This window comes from Pan paniscus, chromosome 2 (genome assembly GCF_029289425.2).
Source record: "Pan paniscus chromosome 2, NHGRI_mPanPan1-v2.0_pri, whole genome shotgun sequence".
NCBI lineage: Eukaryota > Metazoa > Chordata > Mammalia > Primates > Hominidae > Pan > Pan paniscus.
In genome coordinates this window covers 182273330-182293958 of record NC_085926.1, presented here as the reverse complement: position 1 = coordinate 182293958, position 20629 = coordinate 182273330, and the positions used below count along the sequence as shown (strand labels likewise).

General features: G+C 48.7%; 1 protein-coding gene across 2 annotated transcripts in view; it reads right to left on the bottom strand.

The window, feature by feature from the left end:
• LOC130541390 (uncharacterized) overlaps window positions 1-19403 on the bottom strand; it is a 57260-nt gene extending 37857 nt beyond the window's left edge. For both annotated transcript variants that reach the window (XR_008955437.1, XM_057301971.1), the window contains exon 1: window positions 19251-19403. Coding sequence is in view for 1 of the 2 variants with exons in the window: in XM_057301971.1 (XP_057157954.1) it covers window positions 19251-19292 (42 nt within the window). In the remaining variant the exon portion in view is untranslated. The remainder of the gene's footprint in view (window positions 1-19250) is intronic.
• Between the last annotated feature and the right edge of the window lie 1226 nt (window positions 19404-20629).

The window sequence follows — 20629 nt, the reverse complement described above, 5'->3', positions numbered from 1 at the left end:
CACACCAGCCTGGGTGACAGAGACTCAGTCTCAAAAATAAATAAAAAATAAAGGAGTTTCTGTTGTAGTCAACACTCATTTAAATTTATCAACATGTTTTATCTATTTCTATGCTTAACAGTGTTTCATGTGCTCTCCCCTTTTTTTCTGGTTCATTTTTCTTCCTGAAGTGTATAACCTATAATAATTCTTTCAATGAGGGGCTGCACTTTACATGTATCAAAACGCCCCTTTTGTCTTAAATTTCCACTGTAAGTTAGCTGGGCATAAAAATCCAATTGGCACTTTGAAGATACTACCCCCTCATCCCCAGCCTCAGTCTTTGCTGAGGTCCAGAAATTACTTTTTAAGTAATCTGTCTTTTTCTCAGGTCTATGGTAAGGTTTTATTCTCTTTGCCCTTGATGTTCTGCAATTTCCCCAAGGAAATTTCTCAGCTACTATTTCCTCATATATTTTTCACTGCCATTCCCTTTATTCTCTTCCTCTGAAACTCCTATTAGACATACATAGCCCTTCATGCAAGCTGTCCTTCATATCTCATAACTGCTTTTATATTTTTTAATCTTTGTGTATTGTATTCATGTTAATTCCTAAGTAATGTCTTCTAACTCACTAATTCTCTTTTTGCGTCATTTATTCTGTCTACTGAGCTTTCTTTTAATGAACAAACTTTCTATTTCTAAGATTTCTAATTGATTCTTTTCACATCTACTTGTTCTAGTTTCATTTTGATCTGCCTTCATTTATGTCTTGTTAATTTCCAATGGATATTAAGCCTTCATTTGCCATTTTTGGCATCCTAAACATTTTTAATTCTTTGTAAGACTTTCACAAAATTAATTTAATCTGCAGTGAATTCATATTCCACATGGTGATTCTGTTGACTGTTTTTCTTTCTTGCTTTTTTTTTTTCTAAAGATGGGATTTCACTATGTTGGCCAGGCTGGTCTTGAACTCCTGACCTCAGGTGATCCTCCCACCTTCGCCTCCCAAAGTGCTGGGATTACAGGCACGAGCCACCACGCCCGGCCTTGTTGACTGTTTTTCTTACCATTGTTTCTCATCTATTTTGGCTTACAACTTTACAGTGAGTTGGAGGGTTTTCCACCTTGTTTTTACATCTGTTTTTCACTCTGTCTCTAACTATCCTGAGCTAGGACCTCAGGCCCAGTTGAGCACCAGGTCTTACAATAGCATTGCAGGGCTCTACTCTGTTGTGGCATGAGGACACCACAGCTACAAGCACGTAGCCAGAGGGTGGCTTGGCTCAGCATCTAGTCAAGAATCTGTCCTCATCTTCCCACAACTCAAGCCCCAAGCTATTTGTGGACAGCTGGCTTCCTCACTCCACCCCCGCCACCCCCGATTCTTTTCACAAGCAGAGGGAACCTTCCCCGAGCCCTGCCTTCCAGACACCTGGCTGTTGGCCCCTTTGTAGCATGGAGCACTTTAACTCCCTTACCAGGAGCTCTGTTTCTGGCAGCTACTGCTGTTTCCAGACCCCGAGGCCAGCAGGCCCCTGGCCCCAGTCACCAATTTGCATTTCTGATCTGCTTGTGGTACACAGAGACAGCCATTTTGGTTGGGGCCCAACTATGTCCTTTTGTTTATCATTTTTTCTATTTTATTCCTGATTGCTGTGTGTTTGGAACAGAGAGAGGAGGCCACAGCGTGAGCCCACTCTGCCGTCTTGGCTGGAAGTCCAGCACTGAATTGTGAGGCTGCTGTACCTGTAGAAAGTCCCATGTCTGCTTTCATTCAGGTAAAACAGGAGAGATGGTTTCATTAAAACCCAATAGGCTTTTTTTTTTTTTTTTAAAGATGGAGTCTCACTCTGTTGCCCAGGCTGGAGTGCAGTGGTGGGATCTCGGCTCACTGCAGCCTCCATCTCCCAGGTTCAAGCGATCCTCCTGCCTCAGCCTCCCAAGTAGCTGTGACGACAGGCATGCGCCACTACACCCGGCTAAGTTTTGTATTTTTAGTAGAGACAGGGTCTCACCATGTTGGCCACGCTGGTCTTGAATTCCTGACCTCAAATGATTTGCCCACCTTGGCCTCCCAAAGTGCTGAGATTACAGGTGTGAGCCACTGTCCCCAGCCCACTCAGGGGCTTTTATGCTTCGCTATGAATTTCCTCTCAGGATAACAGACTGAGCCTGTGTGTTCCCCAGTCTCACACACACACACACACACACACACACACACACACACAGGCTGAGGGTTATTCTTTGAAAGGGGAGGCCACGTCTGGGGGCGGTGGCTCACGCCTGTAATCTCAGCACTTCGGGAGGCCGAGGTGGGTGGATCACCTGAGGTCAGCAGTTCAAGACCAGCCTGGCCAACATGGTGAAACCCCGTCTCTACTAAAAATACAAAAATTAGCTGGGCGTGGTGGCGCATGCCTGTAATCCCAGCTACTTGGGAGGCTGAGGCAGGAGAATCACTTGAACCTGGGAGGCAGAGGTTGCAGTGAGCCGAGACTGTGCCATTGCACTCTAGCCTGGGCAACAGAGTGAGACTCCATCTCAAAAAAAAAAAAAAAAGAAAAAGAAAGAAAAGAAAGGGACAGCCACGGGATGCAGACAAGGCCTGATCGCCACCACTCCTCCCTCCTCAGAGCAGAGCTGGGCCTGTGGGTAACCATGGGTAGCAGCTGGTGCTGGGTACCACGGAAGGCACGTGTGGGGTGAGGCTCCCCTGCAAACCGTTCCCAGGGGAGCGCCTCCCCCTGGTGGCCATCAGAGGAAGCAGCGGTGCTCTCTGCCAAGGACAAGGCCGCAAGGAGTGAAGATTTTCCACACACAGCCAATCGTGCAGACCTGCGACCTGTGGTCATGACACCGGCAGCCTAAAGGTCCCACTTAAATAGGGCCCAGGGCAGAATTCTGTCTATGATCTCCCCTGCTGTGCCGGGACACAGCCCACTCTGCTCAGGACTGTGTAGAGGCGGCTCCCTCCTGCCTGGCCCTTCTGAGCCTCAGAACATTGACTCCAGAGACCACTGGGTCCATAGATTCTTTGGATGGATTTTTAAACTTGAATGTCCAGACCCTTCTTGAGGCCACACAGAGGACTGAGGGAGGGCAGTCTGTGTAGGGGTCCAGGACGTGGGTTTGAGGATTAGATAGACCTGAGTCCAAATCCCACTTGCCACTCATTAGCTGTGTATCTCTAGGCAAGTTACTTAACCTCTTTGTGCCTCTGTTTCTTCATCTGTAAAATAAAGATAATAGTTGTATATACCTTAAGGGGTTGCTGTGAGAATAGAGCCAGATAACCAGGTCCCTCCTCCCTCTCCGCCCCCCGCCCATGGCCCCTGTTTTGGAGGTGGCCTGGGCTCTTACTGCCTCTTCCTCTGCCCTTCCTGGAAACTGCGGGCTTCCATCAGCCTCCTCTGGGCCTTGGGCGACAGGGATGGGGGTCTTTTTTTTTTTTTTTTTTTTTTTGAGACAGAGTCAGTCTGTCACCCAAGCTGGAATGTGGTGGTGCGATCTTGGCTTGCTGCAATCTCTGCCTCCTGGGTTCAAGTGATTCTCCTGTCTCAGCCTCCAGAGTGGCTGGGACTACAGGTGTGTGCCATTATGCCCGGCTAATTTTTGTATTTTTAGTAAAGGTGGGATTTCACCATGTTGGCCAGGCTGGTCTCAAACTCCTGACCTCAGGTGATCCGCCCGCCTTGGCCTCCCAAAGTGCTGGGATTACATGCATGAGCCACCACGCCTGGCTGGGGGCATTTTTTGAGGAGGAGCCAGGCCCAGATGGAGTCACACTGCAGAGGCCTCACATGGGGGCCAAAGTCCTCAGGCCCTGAAGATGTCCCAGAGAATCACAAACTCACAAACATACCCTCTGGCTGCTGGGGCCTGGGCTTCTCCTGTTTAATTATTTCCCACCCAGTGGCCCACAGGTCCTATACTCTCAGGGAACACACACAGAATTCTGCAGCCCCTGCCAGAGGCACAGTTCAAACACAGCAGAGCTGGGCCTGCAGCTGGTCTGTCAGTCACACTAAAGTTATGGGGCACCTGCTCTGTATTTAGCACTGGGGCTTCTAAGGGAAGGGATGTGTCTCTGCCTTCAAGGCATTCGCAGCACAGTGGGGAGACTGGCTGCAGAGCCCCCTGACATGACTCACAGGAGCCGCTCTAGTGAGACTCTGCAGGCACAGCCCGGGCCCAGATCAGGGTCCGCCCAGGAGAGTCAGGGACGGCACCCAGAAGAGGGGCTTCTGGCTGGGCACTTGAATGTGGAGTAAGAATTTGCCAGGCAGACAGACTTGATCGATTCATTCGATACGTTTTCATTCGACACCTGCCACCCTCCCTGCAGCTGCTGTTCTATGCACTAAGGATTCAGTGGTGAAGAAGAGTAAAGCAGTTCTTGCTGTCCAGACCTTGGCCTGGCACTCACTGCAGGCCCATGGTGCTCTCCTGTTGAACATAAACAGTTTCACAGAACATCAACATCAGACAAGGCCACTCTGTGGCTGTGATGGAACTAGACAGAAACAAGCCCAAACCCTACAAGTTCTTTCGACACCCCCTCACTGATACGCCCACAGTGCCCCATGGCGTGCGTTCCCCTTCACTGCAACCAGCCATAAACCCCAAGTGCTCCACTATAGGTGGGATCCTGGTGGTCTTCGGGTGGAGGGCAATTGACAGTGATGGCTGAGAGGTAGGATTTGAGTGGAAATGTGGAGATTGAATGAAATGAAGGGCAAGCCATGCGGAAACGTCGGGGCGGAACATTCCAGGCAGACAGAGCAGTCATCGTAAAGGCTCTGAGGATGGAATATGACAGGCAGACTTGAAACCTGCAAATATGCCAACCTAGCTGGAATAGAAAAGGCAGAGCAGGTATTCCACGCAGAGGGAAAAGACTGTGAAAACCTAATGTGAAGGAAAGTAGGCCCCTGCTGACACATATGGGTAGTTCTGTGCAGTTGAAATAGAAAGTTAGGCCAGGCACGGTGGCTCACGCATATAATCCCAGCACTTTGGGAGGCCAAGGCAGGCAGATCACCTGAGGTCAGGAACTCGAGAGCAGCCTGACCTATATGGTAAAACCCCGTCTCTACTAAAAACACAAAAATTAGCTGGGCATGGTGGCAGGCGCCTGTAGTCCCAGCTACTCGGGAGGCTGAGATAGGAGAATTGCTTGAACCCAGGGGGCGGAGGTTGCAGTGAGCCAAGATAGTGCCACAGCACTCCAGCCTGGGTGACAGAGAGAGACTCCCATCTCAAAAAAAAAAAAAAAAGAAAGCTAATGTCATTTGTTTTGGAGAAGAAGTCTGAGTACACAGGAAATATGCAATTAAGAGCCTTCATTGCCTTTCCTCAGAGATTCTTAGCAAAATCACCAAGAACCCAAATGCTCTGCCGGAGCCACCCATGATGGCATTTTCCTTTGATGTGGTAATAGAGTAAGCTGATCAATATGTTTGAGCGAGGCCTACCGAAGGGAAATGCACTTGTTCGGGACAATTCCTTCATGTTATCACTAACAGGGAAGAGAAAACAGATGGCAGTGCCCCTCACTTTCGGGTGACCCTGCCAGCCCACCCCATGGTTTTGCGTCTTCATGATCCATCTAGGGGAAAGCCTGCCCCTTTGGTTTAGGTCTAATAGGATTACCTAGGCCAAGTATCTGTGTGGTCCGATGTGATTTAGTAGTGAGAGAGATTGAATACATTTCATCACCAGCTGCAATTTATGCCCCGGAAAGAATACAAAAAAGAGTCTGCCTTCTAGTTACTGGCAACATAAACTGGAAATCCCCTGCAGAGGCTCAAGGCTGCAGGTGTGAAGGAAGACACACACACACACACACACACACATATACACATACACCACACACACACACATACCCACACACCACACACACACATACATATACCCACACACCACACACACACATACATATACCCACACACCAGACACACGCCACACACACATATACCCACACACCACACACACCACGCACACACATATACACACACACCACACACATGCCACACACACACCACACACACATACACACACGTGCGCCACACACACGCCACACACATACACACACCACACACATACACACACGCCACACACACATACACACACCACACACACACACACGCCACACACACATACACACACCACACACACATACACACATATACACACACGCCACACACACATACACACACCACACACATACACACATACATATACACACACGCCACACACACACATACACACTCATGCCACACACACGCCACACACACACGTGCGCCACAAACACACATGCCACACACACCACACACATACACACGTCACACACATACACACACGCCACACACACATACCACACACCACACACTCATGCCACACACACACGCCACACACGCGCGTGCCACAAACACACACTCACCACACACACATACACGCCACACACACATATACACACATACACCACACACACACACACACACACACACCCCCCACACCGGCATTGAGTTTTAACCCAAACCAAACCCAGTCATCTCAGGGTTCCTAACTGCTCAGCAATTACAGTTTCCCAACGAGAAAGAACTAAAGGTCATGCAAGGTGATAGCTAAGCATTGTTCTAGCATTGCCATTTAATAGGGGAAAAAAGTAAACGTTTTGAGTCTGTCCGTTTCTAGGTGTCCTGAAATTTCTGTTTCATTAAAATTAATAGAATCAAGTACAGTCTAGTCCAGGAGAGGAGTGAGCCCTGATTTAGGGCATAGCCCAAAAACGCCATTCACAAGGCTTCTATATTTTATCCTACTGCCAATGGGGCACCATGGAAGTATTTTGAACAGGAGGAAGACATAATCAGATTGAAATGCTAGAAGGATCTCTCCAGTAGCTTAACAGTAGTGGACTGGGCATGTACATTTATCCTCACTCCTTTCTGAAATTCTTTTTTTTTAAGATAAAAAAAATCCATAAGGAAAAAGAGAACAGAAGATACATCAATAGCAACATTTTGAAACTGGAAAGCAGCTAGAAAAATGGCAACCAACATAGCAGAACCAAGAAAGCTCAATCCTGAACCATGAGGGAAGTAAACAGCCAATTTTCTCTAGACCCCAGACCCACAAATGGTTCAGGTATTGGTGGCACCAGGTCCTCTGAAAGCAGGGAAGAGGAGGCCGGTAAAGATGGAGCCAAAAACAGGAGGACTGGGGATTGGCTCCTCCCCCCACCTCATCTTCTCCTGCTCCTTCACAGACTTGGGTGTTTTTCTTCTAAAAAAGTAAAATCGGGGGTCTCTGAACTAGCACATCAAGCAGAGTGAGGGCAGGGCCACCACACCAAAAATGGGTTACAAGTCGAAGACGGAAATATGCCCTGTCCCCAGCCTCTTCCCTGTCTTCTCCCCAACACTGGCAGCCAGGTCCCTAATCCCTGCCAGGACTGGAAGAGCCATCTGCAGGAACCTGACTAGCCCACAAAGAAAGTCCTAAAGACTCTGACATGACACTTCCCATTAAGAAGCCTGGCCCAGCCCAGACCATTGTGCAGCAAAGCTTGCAACGAAGCATCCTCCCTTCATCCTCACATACACACTCAGGTAAGCAGGAAAGCAATCAGCTCTGTGAGTGGAAAGTGGTTGCTTACAAAAAGCAGTAAATTGGGGTGAGTGGGGGGGAGATTGAAGAGGAAGGATGGGAAGAGGCTACTGTTTTTGGTAAAAAGTCATCTTGAGTTACTTGACTCTTTAAACTAGAACTGACTGGGCGTGGTGGCTCACACTGTAATCCCAGCACTTTGGGAGACCAAAGCAGGGGGATCACCTGAGGTCAGGAGTTCGAGACCAGCCTGGCCAACATGGTGAAACCCCGTCTCTACTAAAAATACAAAAATTAGCTGGGCGCAGTGGTGGATGCCTGTAATCCCAGCTGCTAGGGAGGCTGAGGCAGGAGAATCACTTGAACCTGGGAGGTGGAGGTTGCAGTGAGCCAAGATCGTGCCATTGCACTCCAGCCTGGGCAACAGAGTGAGACCCTGTCTCAAAAAAGCAAAACAAAACAAAAGACTAGATGCATTTAAAGCTGTCATAAAAAAAAATAGATACCAAATGGAAAAAGAAAAATGTCTAGAAGAGATGGGGAGAGGGAGCACCATCAGAGCAAGAGGAATGAGGAACCTATTGCAGTGGTCCAGGACAGAGACCGCAAAGCCTCAACTGAGGCAGGGGCAATAGGAGGAAGAGGAGGTGGAAGTCAGAATAGCTCTGTGATGGTGAAGGTTATGCTTGAGCTTGACTGAGCTAAGAGGTGCCCAGATAGCTAAGAAAACATTACTGCTGGGTGTGCCTGTGAGGGTGTTTCTAAAAGAGATTAGCACTGGAATTAGTAGACTAAGCACGGAAGACCACCCTCACTAAGGTGGGTGGGTGTCATCCCCAGGGCCCAAATAGAATAAAAAGGTGGCGGAAGAACACATTTTCTTCCTCTCTCCTCTTGAGCTGGGACATCTTCTCCCACCCTCAGACATCAGAGCTCTTGGTTCTCAGATAGCTGAACTCAGACCTAATTACATCTCCAGCATTCCTGGGTCTCCAGCTTGCAGAGAGCAGACGGTGGGACTTCTTGACCTCCCACCTCCCTAATCACATGAGCCAAGTCCCGTAATACGTAGTATATCTAATAATGGCTTGTACGGCCGGGCACAGTGGCTCACGCCTGTAATCCCAGCACTTTGGGAGGCTGAGGCGGGCAGATCACGAGGTCAGGAGTTCGAGACCAGCCTGGCCAACATGGTGAAACCCCATCGCTACTAAAAATACAAAAATTAGCCGGGAGTGATGGCACGCACCTGTAGTCCCAGCTACTCAGGAGGCTGAGGCAGGAGAATTGCTTGAACCTGAAAGATGGAGGTCACAGTGAGCCAAGATCATACCACCACACTCCAGCCTGGGTGACAGAGCAAGACTCCATCTCAAATAATTAATAATAATAATAATAATAGGATGTACATATGTACCTCCTATTGGTCCTATTTCTCCGGAGAACCTTGGCAAATGCAAGCTCCATATGAGGCAGAACTGGCTGGACATAGTGACTAACTGACTGTGGGGGTGAAGGACAGGGGGACTCAAGGACGAGGCCCTGGCTTACAGCCTGGACACCTGGCTAGGGCTGTTCACCTGGTTTCAAAAGAGACTGACCCGTATGTCTCTTCCCACCAATCTCTTCCTCCTGACTTGTGACTTTTCCTTCCCCATGCCAGGTCTCTTATGCCATGACACACTTCTTGTCCCCCGTGTCTACCTGGTGCATGGGGCCAGGCCAGCATGCAGGCACAGGATGCAGAGCCTTGGGTCCCAAGGGCGGGAAGTGACCATTCCCTCAAGGCCAGAATGGATGGAACTGCCACAGGGGTGGCGGGTAGGGGCCTATGGTCTCTCCAGTACTGCCCAGGGCAAAAGCACTCCTAGGATTTGCAGGCCCTGGGCAAATACATTTTGTGGGCTCCTGTCAACATGAACAATTTCATTTTATAATGTATTACAAAAAGTCATGGGTCCACATGAGTGATACAGATTGATTGAAGAGGTCCTTTGTATTTGTTTATTGTCCAGTCAATGAACATGAAGATTCCTCAGAATGTACAGGACCCATCTTTTCCTGTTGAGTCCAGGAACCATCTCTTCACATTTGTTATTTTATTAATTAATTAATTTACTTATTTATTTTTTTGAGATGGAGTCTCGCTCTGTTGCCCAGGCTGGAGTGCAATGGCGTGATCTCAGCTCACTGCAACCTCCGCCTCCCGGGTTCAAGAGATTCTCGTGCCTCAGCCTCCCAAGTAGCTGGGATTATAGACGCACATCACCACGCCCAGCTAACTTTTGTATTTTTAGTGGAAACGGGGTTTCACCATGTTGGCCAGGCTGGTCTCGAACTCCCGACCTCAGGTGATCCGCCGCCTTGGCCTCCCAAAGTGCTGGGATTACAGGCGTGAGCCACCACGCCCGGCCCCGTCTCTTCACATTTGTTATGATCAAATTTGTCATTCCTGACTAACTTCATAAATCTCAGGTAGCAAGACAGTAATTATCCACAATGTCATTGCTTTAGAAAACCTGTTTATATTGAAACAATATAGACCTTTTTGCCTCTGCAATTCCTTAACACCATGTATTTAAGGCTGGTTGCATCATAATTCCACACTGCATCATCCGCAGTGCAGCCCCTGAGGACTGGCTTCCAGTGGCTCTCTCAAAGGTGGTGATGGTGATTCCTCGATAATGATTACCAAGGCAAGTCTCACCCAGAGTATGCAAAAAAAAAAAAAAGAGCAATTCTTTGTGTTCTGATTATATTAAATTTATCATTTAGAATTGTAGAGCATAAACATAAAACAGCACATCACCCAAACATGACTGCTCTAGAACTCTTCAGGCCATAATTGCCGAATCCCTAGAATGTGATCTTTCTCCCTGCTGACCCCCTACAGCTCCACACACCACCGGCAGGAAGGATCGGCCAGGGGGCCCATGGACAGAGAGAACAGTCTCCTTGGTTCTCACATAACTGTCAAGGCAAGCAGGACATCCGTGGGAAGGCCCCTTGGTGTTGTGAGCCAGTGCTGAGGGCCCTCGGAGGAGATAGGTGGGCCACCCTCAGAGGACTGCCTGACGTGGTGTGGAGACCACAGAAGGGCTGGGCTGGCCGTCCTAGTGCCATTGACAAAGTGAGGAGGGCTCACGGGTACACTCGAGTACTGTCGACCTGAGGCAGCACTGTGGCTGGAGTGCAGTGGGAGGGCTGATGCCTGGGCACACTCACAATCAAGCCAAGAGTTGGTAGTGGACCATCTGCAGCCCAGAACCTTGAACTCATCCTGTGTCTGACAAATTAAGGTGGACGAAACTCACATGATCCCACAAAAGAAATACTGTGCGTGCCAACGGGAGCAATTCAATCACCAGGCTTCCCTCCTGGAATAGGCATATGTGCCAGAGCTCCTCAGGGCATCGGATTAACCTCACACCCTGAGTAGGGGGCAGAGAACACCACAAAGGAGAGAAACAGGGCCTGGGCAGACTCATGTCTGCCAGGAGTGCAGCTCTGGCTGGCCTCTGTCATCAGAGAAATGTTTGAGGAACAGGCTTCTAGAAACCATGACCCACACAGACCGTCCAGGCACTGGGCACCCAGCCCAGCTAGCACTGTCGGCCCAGCCCAGACATCCAAGAAGGGTTTAGAACATTGCAAGGAGGGCACTCCAAAGTACTAGGCCCTCTGAGGCCCAGCCCTGGGCACGGACCTGCTCTCCCACATCTGAGTGTGGTATCAGCCCACAGAGACAGGTAACTCCCAGCCATCCTCTCAGCCCTGAGCTTTGGAGGCCCCTGGTTATTCTAGCGCAGATATGTATGATATTCAGGGCCCTCCACAAGCCGCCCCGGGCCTGCCTGTCCAGTTTTATCCTCCCACTCCATATTCCTCCTCCAGCCCCACTGAATCCACACTCTCCTCAGGGCCCTGGGTCCTTCCGTCCACTTGCAGTGTCTGCGTGTAGGGGTCCTCCAAGGCTCAGCTCAAGACCCACTTCCTCTATGAGATCTGCCCTAATTCCCCTAGCTGGGAGCATGTCTCCCTCCCTGATCTCCAGGGGCCCCACTGCTCCTCACATCGCTCCGCGTCATTGGGGTTTTCTGCATACTTCAAGTCTCTCTGACTAAATGATAATGCAGGCCAGGCGCGGTGGCTCATGCCTGTAATCCCAGCACTTTGGGAGGCCAAGGCGGGTGGATCACGAGGTCAGGAGATCGAGACCATCCTGATTAACACGGTGAAACCCCGTCTCTACTAAAAATACAAAAAATTTGCCAGGTGTGGTGAGCGCCTGTAGTCCCAGCTAATCGGGAGGCTGAGGCAGGAGAATGGCTTGAACCCGGGAGGTGGAGCTTGCAGTGAGCCGAGATCGCGCCACTGCACTCCATCCAGCCTGGGCAACAGAGCGAGACTCCGCCTCAAAAAAAAAGAATGCAAAGTCTGTCCAGAGCAGAGCCTTGATTAGAGCAAAGGGTGGATAGGGGGAGCCCAGGGAAGGAGCAGAAAGGCCCAGAGTAGGAGACAGGAGGCAGGGGGCCCAGAGCAAAAGGCAGATCCTGACATCTTCAGGGCAAGAGAAACTAAGGAATCAGTGGCACTGTATCACGGCCGCCCACACAAAAATATGCAAAGTGTACTTATGCATAAGTACACTTTGACGCTTAAGAAATCCCTCCAGGAGGCCTGTCTGGCTCAGAACAGTCCTCTTTCTCTCTCTGTGATCCCTCCCGACCTACACTTCCACACCTCCACAAAGGTGGGCCCCTGGCAGCCATCATATTCCTGTGTGATTCCATTCTCTAAGCAAATTCCTTCTCTGGGAATTTGGGACTCAAACACAACCAGCGAGTCTCTGAGCATGGGTGGGACTGGGTATCTAGAAACTGCCAGGCAGTGGACACACCCTTCTGGACTTGGAAAAGCAGCAAAGACCTGCATTCAAAAACAAGGGACTGGCCAGGCATGGTGGCTCACACCTGTAATCCCAGCACTTTGGGAGGCTGAGGCAGGTGGATCACTTGAGGTCAGGAGTTCGAGAACAGCCTTGCCAACATGTTGAAACGCCATCTCTACTAAAAATACAAAAATTAGCCAGGCGTGGTGGTGCACGCCTGTAATCCCAGCTACTCAAGAGGCTGAGACAAGAGAATCACTTGAAACAGGAAGCAGAGGTTGTGGTCAACTGAGATTGCGCCACTGCACTCCAGCCTGGGCGACAGAGTGAGAGTTCATCTCAAACAAACAAACAAACAAGGGACTGTAGCAGATGAGCCAAGATAAATGGTATTGTTCAGATCTTATTCAGAAACAAGTGGTAGAAACCCAGATCCAATCAGCTTGAGCAAAAAAGAATGACTTGAGCTTACCAGCTGCTAAGTAGGTGTGGTATTGCCTTGTTCCTCTCTCCACTTCCTTACCCTACTTGGATTTAGTTATTGCCCCATTGTAATTATAAAAGCCTTCAGAAGGGCCAGACTCTATCACCAGCTAGGGAAATGAGAACTCCTTCCATCCTGTCCACGGGCCTATCCCAAGGAAGACTCGGACGCTCGGAGCACGCTTCAGCCCTGAGTTAATAAGTGGGCCAAAGAACACCCCGATGTCTGTGAGAATCTGCAGGTGAGGGGGGTGGTGGAAACTCTGTGATTGACAGTCCCCAGGGCCACTTGGACTGGGAGAGGAATCCCCAAAGCGGGACAGAGTGGGGAAAACATGAGGAGCGGTCAACAAATCCATTGTCCTCAGTCCTGTTCAGAGACAGCTTCCTGACTCCTGGTTCCAGCCTCAGAAGGCCAAGCGCCCCACGTTCTTCAAACCCCCTCCATCATCTGAGTACATTTTCCTTTTTGGTTAATCTTATTAGGGATGATTTCTGTTATTTGTGACCAAAAGAGCATGATAACCCCAATCATGCATATCTATAACAGCAGAGGAAGAGTCTAGGTAGTTATACCAAAATCAACAGTAGTTATTCCTGGGTATTAAGATTTTAGATTTTCATTTTCTTCTTTGTACTTTTTTAAATTTTTTATTTATTTTTTAATTTTATTTTATTCATTTATTTATTTTTTGAGAGAAGTCTTGCTCTTGTCCCCCAGGCTGGAGTGCAACGGCACAATCTTAGCTCACTTCAACCTCTGCCTCCCGGGTTCAAGCGATTCGCCTGCCTCAGCCTCCCAAGTAGCTGGGATTACAGGCGCCTGCCACCAGGCCCAGCTAATTTTTGTATTTTCAGTCGAAACGGCATTTCACCATGTTGGCCAGGCTGCTCGAACTCCTGACCTCAGGTGATCTGCCCGCCTCAGCCTCCCAAAGTGCCGGGATTACAGGTGTGAGCCACCATGCCCCGCCTCTTCTATGTTTTTAAAGTTTTTCCCGGCCTGGTGCTGTGGCTTACGCCTGTAATCCCACCACTCTGGGAGGCCGAGGAGGGCGGATCACCTCAGGTCGGAGTTCAAGACCAGCCTGACCAACATGGAGAAACCCCGTCTCTACTAAAAATACAAAATTAGCCGGGCGTGGTGGGGCATGCCTGTAATCCCAGCTACTCGGGAGGCTGAAGCAGGAGAATTGCTTGAACCCGGGAGGCAGAGACTGTGGTGAGCCGATATTGTGCCATTGCACTCCAGCCTCGGCAACAAGAGCAAAACTCCGTCTCAAAAAAAAAAAAAAATTCCCAGATTACGTTTATTTTACTTTGATTATGCAAGTACTAAGTATTTGGTATAGCAAAAACTATAAGAAAAACAACAGCAGTTTTCAGAAAGAATCCTGGCACTCGGAGACCATGATGACTGACATTTTGACTTCTTACCTTACCACCCCCCCCACCCCCCGCACCCCACTCACACAGTGGCCGGTGGAGTTAAGCGACACCACCCTGTAGACACCCTTGTGCCAACTAAGTTGTCACAAAATGCTTGGAGACATTAAGAGATGTGTTTTGTGCCCAACGGAAAACAGCTTGAACCCTAATCACATTTGAGGTTCACTCAGGCACAGGCAGCGATAATGCTCCAGTGGGTGTGGCTGGGGGTGGGGGATAGAGGCCCAGTGGAGGCCTGTAACATGTGCGGTGACTGTACCCCAAGAAAGAAATCACCACGCATGAGGAAGTGGGCCAGACTCAGCACCTCGGAGTGACAGTCAGGGACAGCAGAACAATCAGGGTGCTCTGGGAGGCTGCTCCTGAATCCTCCAAACTCACCTCCCTCCTGGAAGGCAAAGATCTGAGCTTAAGGGGCAGGAGGTGGGGGGAGCAATTATCTCATGAGGAATCCACTCAGTCACATTCCCTTGGAATACTATTTTACTTCTGTGTACCTTGTTTTCCTCATCTGCAAAATAGGGATGGGATGGCAATGCTAACAACCTCCTACGATCAATCCTCCTACGGTCCTACGGAGGACCACGTGTATGTTACGCTGTCATCACAGTGCTGTCAGTTCAGGATACTCAGCACATGGTCATGATGGTGATGATGAAGGAGGAGGAGGTGTGCCTCACTGTAAAAGGCTGCAGAGTAAAACCCAGTGGGAGGCGGGGGAGGACCACCATTAGGAGCTCAAGCAATTCTGCTATGAAACACCCACGTCCCCCTTAAAAAGCTAAACAGAACTAGGAAGACCGTGGGTCCCAGAAGTCTGGGGAGAGTTCTAGGTAGTGGTGAAAGAGTGAGCATTGCCTCACAACCCAAGGACCAAGGATGAGGGTGGGCCGTCATCCCCACATGAGCAGCAGGCACCGAGGGCCAGAGTGACAGATGCTTGTCAGAGGTGCAGGAGGTGGCCAGAGACTGGTAGTCAGAGATGACCAGCAAACAGCAGGGACAGAGGCCCAGGCAGGGGTTGGGAGACAGCGGCCGATGGAGCAAAGGATGGTGAAACTAGCAACTGAGAAGAAGGACCTCCGTTGATCCAGGGCATTGCTCTAATTTAAACGAACCCCCATCACTATTTCCACTCTCATCCCTGACTGCAGGGCACCTGCAGAAGCACAGCAAGGGGAAAGGCTTTGGCCTTACCTTCTGGCAGTTGACAGCAATTGCCCCAGCACACTGCAGAGACAGATAAGCAGCTTACCCAGAACCTACAAGTGTGTGGGGCTTAGGAGGCTTCCGCAGGAGATTCCTGAGGATGCTGGTACCACCACAGAACAATCTTTCTTCTCATGGACACAAATAATAGATTATGACCACAGCTTTTTTACCTTTTTTTTTCTTTTCTTTTTTAGACGGAGTCTTGCTCTGTCGCCGAGGCTGGTGTGCAGTGGCATGAACTCGGCTAACTGCAACCTCCACCTCCCGGGTTCAAGCAATTCTCCTGCCTCAGCCTCCCGAGTAGCTAGGACTACAGGGATGTGCCAGCACATCTCGCTAATTTTTTTTTATTTTTAGTAGAGATGGGGTTTCACCATGTTGGCCAGGATGGTCTCGAACTCCTGACCTCAAGTGATCCACCCACCTTGGCCTCCCAAAGTGCTGGGATTACAGGCATGAGCCACCGCGCCGGGCAGACCATGGCTTTTAAGCAAGGTATAGCAAAGTCACTGCACCCTCCCTGGCTGGTTGCTCTGAGGGAAAGTTCCGCACCAAGTCACAGCCCTGCCCAGGCCTCTAAGGCCTGCCTGCATCCTATCCTCCACCTGCATCACAGTCTCCGGGGAGCTTTTTAAAACTGTCGCTGCCCAGACCCCATTCCTGGAGATTCTGGTTTAGGAACAGAGCATCATTCTCTTGTAAAAGCTCCCAGGCCAGAACCACTCCTCTACATCCTCTGTACCTTGCAGATCTCACGAAAATCTACAGTGAAGCAGCTACAACTTGCTAGAGAGCGCTGTGGACTAGACGAGTCCCCGTGAATCCTTCCTCAAGGGGACCTGGATCCTGGGCACTGAGTCTGCGGACCCTTGGACAGCTGACCCCTCCCTTAAAGCTGAAATGACCCGTCAGATCCATGTTCCACAAGTCCCTTCCTTTGAATCCCGGCTCAGCGACTTACTAACAGTGTTTTTTTGCACATCTTATCTAATCTCTCTAAGCCTCAGTCTCCTCTTCTATAAAGTGGGAGTGATAGTACCTACCCCAGAGCATTATGAATGAAATTAAGAATGCAAACTGGGGCAGGAGAATCACTTGAACCCGGGAGGCAGATGTTGCGGTAAGCTGAGATCATCCCACTGCACAATCACAGGCTCATGCCTGTAATCTCAGCACTTTGGGAGCCTGAGGCAGGAGGATCACTTGAACCGGGGAGGTCAAGACTGCAGTGAGCCATGATCACACCACTGCACTCCAGCCTAGGTGACAAAACAAGACCCTGTCTCTAAAAGTAAATAAATCAACAAATAATAAACATAAATTAAGAATTCATGTCACAGAATAAAGAGGTTTTACCCCACATACCCAGGTGGGTCATTGTCAGAGTAAATTTATGTTTATGTTTAAGAAGTACATTTTGTCAGGCATGGTTTCTCACACCTGTAATCTCAACACTTTGGAAGGCCAAGGCAGGAGGATCACTTGAGTCTAAGAGTTCAAGACCAGCCTGGGCAACATAGTGAGACCCCCCATCTTTACAAAAAATTTAAAAAATAGCCAGGCATGGTGGCATGCACCTGTGCACCTGTAGTCCCAGCTACTTGGGAGGCTGAGGTGGAAGGATCACTTGAGCCCAGTAGGTCGAGGCTGCGGTGAGCTGTGGTGGTGACACTACAGTCCAGCCTGGAAGACAGAGTGAGACCCTGGCTCCAAAAAAAAAGAAGTACATTTTGGTAGCTCCTGATAGGATCCAGTGAAAAACACAGAGCACTTCTATAGGCTATTCCTGTCACACACTTGAACCAGAATCCAATGAAGACTGTATTTAACTTTCAGTTTACAGGAAACATGGGGGATGAGGGAACAAATTAAATGACACTGTGAGTAGGGAACAAATATATCTAAGCGGTAGATCATTCTCTAGAGACAAATTAGCCAGTGTCTCCAACAAATCAATGGCATGAAATAAAGAGGGGAAGAAACTATAACAGAATGAAAGGATTTGAGAACCATCGTGAGAACAAAAGATGCAGTTTGACAGCCAAAGGCACTTAAAGAAAAATTCCAAAATTAAACACAGAATTACCATATGATCCAGCAATTCCACTTCTAAATATCTATCCAAAGAATGGAAAGCAGGGACTCAAATAGATACTTGTACACTAATGTTCAAAGCAGCATTATTCACAATAGCCAAAAGGTGGAAACAACCCAAATGTTCCTCGTCAGATGAATCGAGAAACAAAATGTGGACTATACCGTCAGCCCTCTCTGTACCCACGATTTCCCACCCAGGGATGCAAGCAACCACAGATCAAAAATATTTGAAGACAGCCAGGCGCGGTGGCCCACACCTGTAATCCCAGCACCTTGGGAGGCCACAGCGGGCAGATGACTTGAAGTCAGGAGTACAAGACCAGCCTGGCCAACATAGTGAAACCCTGTCTCTACTAAAACTATAAAAATTATCCAGGCATGGTGGCACATGCCTGTAATCCCAGCTACTCAGGAGGCTGAGACGGGAGAATAGCTTGAACCTGGGAGGCAGAGGCTGCAGTGAGCTGAGATTGTGCCATTGCACTCTAGCCTTGGCAACAGAGTGAGATTCCATCTCAAAAAAAAAATAAAAAATGAAAATAAGTAAATGTATTGAAGACAAAATAAAATGAAAAAGTAACAATATAACAATAAATAAATAATGATACAGCATAATAATTTACATAGTTTTACAATGTATTAGGTACTATAAGTAGAGAGGATTTAAAGTATATGGAGGATATGTGTAGGTTATATGCAAATACTGTGCCATTTTATATCAGAGACTTGAACATCCTTGGGTTTTGACATCTTCGGGGATCCTGGAACCAATCCGTCATGGATACTAAGGAATGGCTATACATATAATGGAATATTATTTAGCCTTAAAAAAGAATGAGATTCTGATGCATATTACTACATGAATGAACCTCGAAAATATTATGCTAAGTGAAATAAACTCAACACAAATGACAAATATTGTATGATTCTACTTATATAAGATGTCTAGGATAGAGAATAAGCAGATGCGTAGAGACAGAAAGTAGAATCAAGGTTATAGAGGTTACCAGGGGCTGGAGGAGGTAGGTGAGAAGTTATTATTTAATGGGTACAGAGTTTCTATTTGGATCTCGGCTCACTGCAACCTCCGCCTCCCGGGTTCAAGCAATTCTCTGCCTCAGCCTCCCGAGTAGCTGGGATTACAGGCACCCACAACCACACCCAGCTAATTTTTGTATTTTTAGTAGAGACGGAGTTTCACCATCTTGGCCATGCTAGTCTTGAACTCCTGACCTCATGATCCACCCACCTCGGCCTCCCAAAGTGCTGGGATTACAGGCGTGAGCCACCACGCCCAGCCTTAAAATGTAAATTTTATGTTATATATATTTTACCAAGAAAGAGAAATTTCACTTAATTCATATCTTGAAAAATATTAAAGAAGACCTATAAACACAGCCCAGAATGTTAGAATCTCTTTGCTCTCATTCCACTCCCCCTCACCCACACATGCCTCTGAAGACTTCTCCTCCACACCTACCCACCCCCTCCAGCCCTACAGCCCTCACCGCTGTACCCCACCTCTCTTCTCTCACTCTTAATCAGGTAGATTGACAGCCTCATTCCCAGTAAGAAAGAATGTTTCCTCTCTCGGGTGGGAAAGGAGGGAAGAGGCTGGCTCCAGAAGATTCCCTTTGACAGGCTGCCAAAGGTAGAAAGGCTGTGGTCATGCCCACAGTAATAGTTATTGTCGCATCACATAATAGAAGCCGGAGCACTGAGTCCCCTCCACCTTTTCACGGGCATGGGGAGCATTTCACCCCTCCCTAATGGTTCTCACACCCATTGTCAGATTCAATTACAGTGACAGCATTCAGTGCCAACTATACGCCAAGCATGTACATACGTTTTCTATGGTCCTTGTGACAATCATGCAGGTAACCATCATTAAGACCATGTTGCAGCAAACTGAGGCTCAGGCATGGCAAATGCCTTGCCAAAGTCACACAGCTAACAAGTGTCATTTTCGGTTCATACCACTCTACTAAACTGCTGCCAGTTCAAGGCTGGCCGTATTTCCGGGAAGTCGTCACAAAACTGAGGTGATGGTGGTCAAGAACCAAGTCACTAGCAAAGCACATTTCCCTGCCTCCCTTCTTCTCACAATGTCTACAGAGCCCACATCTACTCAGCTGAGTCTTCTTGGCAACCAAGATGAATACACACATTGCAAACTGTTAAGGTAACCACAGCTATGTGGAGAGAGGGCGTCCAGCCTTGTAGCAACTTTGGACTGATCCTCAGGAGCGACCCCTCCTCCCTGGGAGTCACATCTCAGACTCCTTCTGGCTGTTGCCACCTCTTGGAAAATGAACAGGGAGCTGGAGCTGGAGCTGGGAGCTGCTCCCAACTGCAGTTCATTTGGGGTGTCCAAACTCACTTCTCACCAAGGCGCAGTCGTGAAGTATCTGCTTTGCCATCAGCTGGATGGGGCTCAGGCTGTGGAGTTTTAGCGTCACCCCAGCCTCTGGGTCTTCATCCAGATGTGCAAAGAGAACAGCCACCTGGCATCGTTTCTCTTTTCTTTTTTCTTTTTCTTTCTTTCTTTCTTTTTTTTTTTTTTTTTTTGAGAAGGAGTCTTGCCCTGTCACCCCAGAGTGCAGTGGTGCAATCTCAGCTTACTGCAACCTCCGCCTCCCGGTTTCAAGCTATTCTCCTGCCTCAACCTCCCAAGTAGCTGGGATTACAGGCACCTGCCACCACGCCCCACTAATTTTTGTATTTTCAGTAGACACGGGGTCTCGCCATGTTGGCCAGGCTGGTCTCGAACTCCTGACCTCAAGTGATCCACCACCTCAGCCTCCCAAAGTGCTGGGATTATAGGATTGAGCCACTGTGCCTGGCCTAGCATCATTTCTCTTAAAATTCTGACAATCTATGGCAAAACTTATATGTGCGGT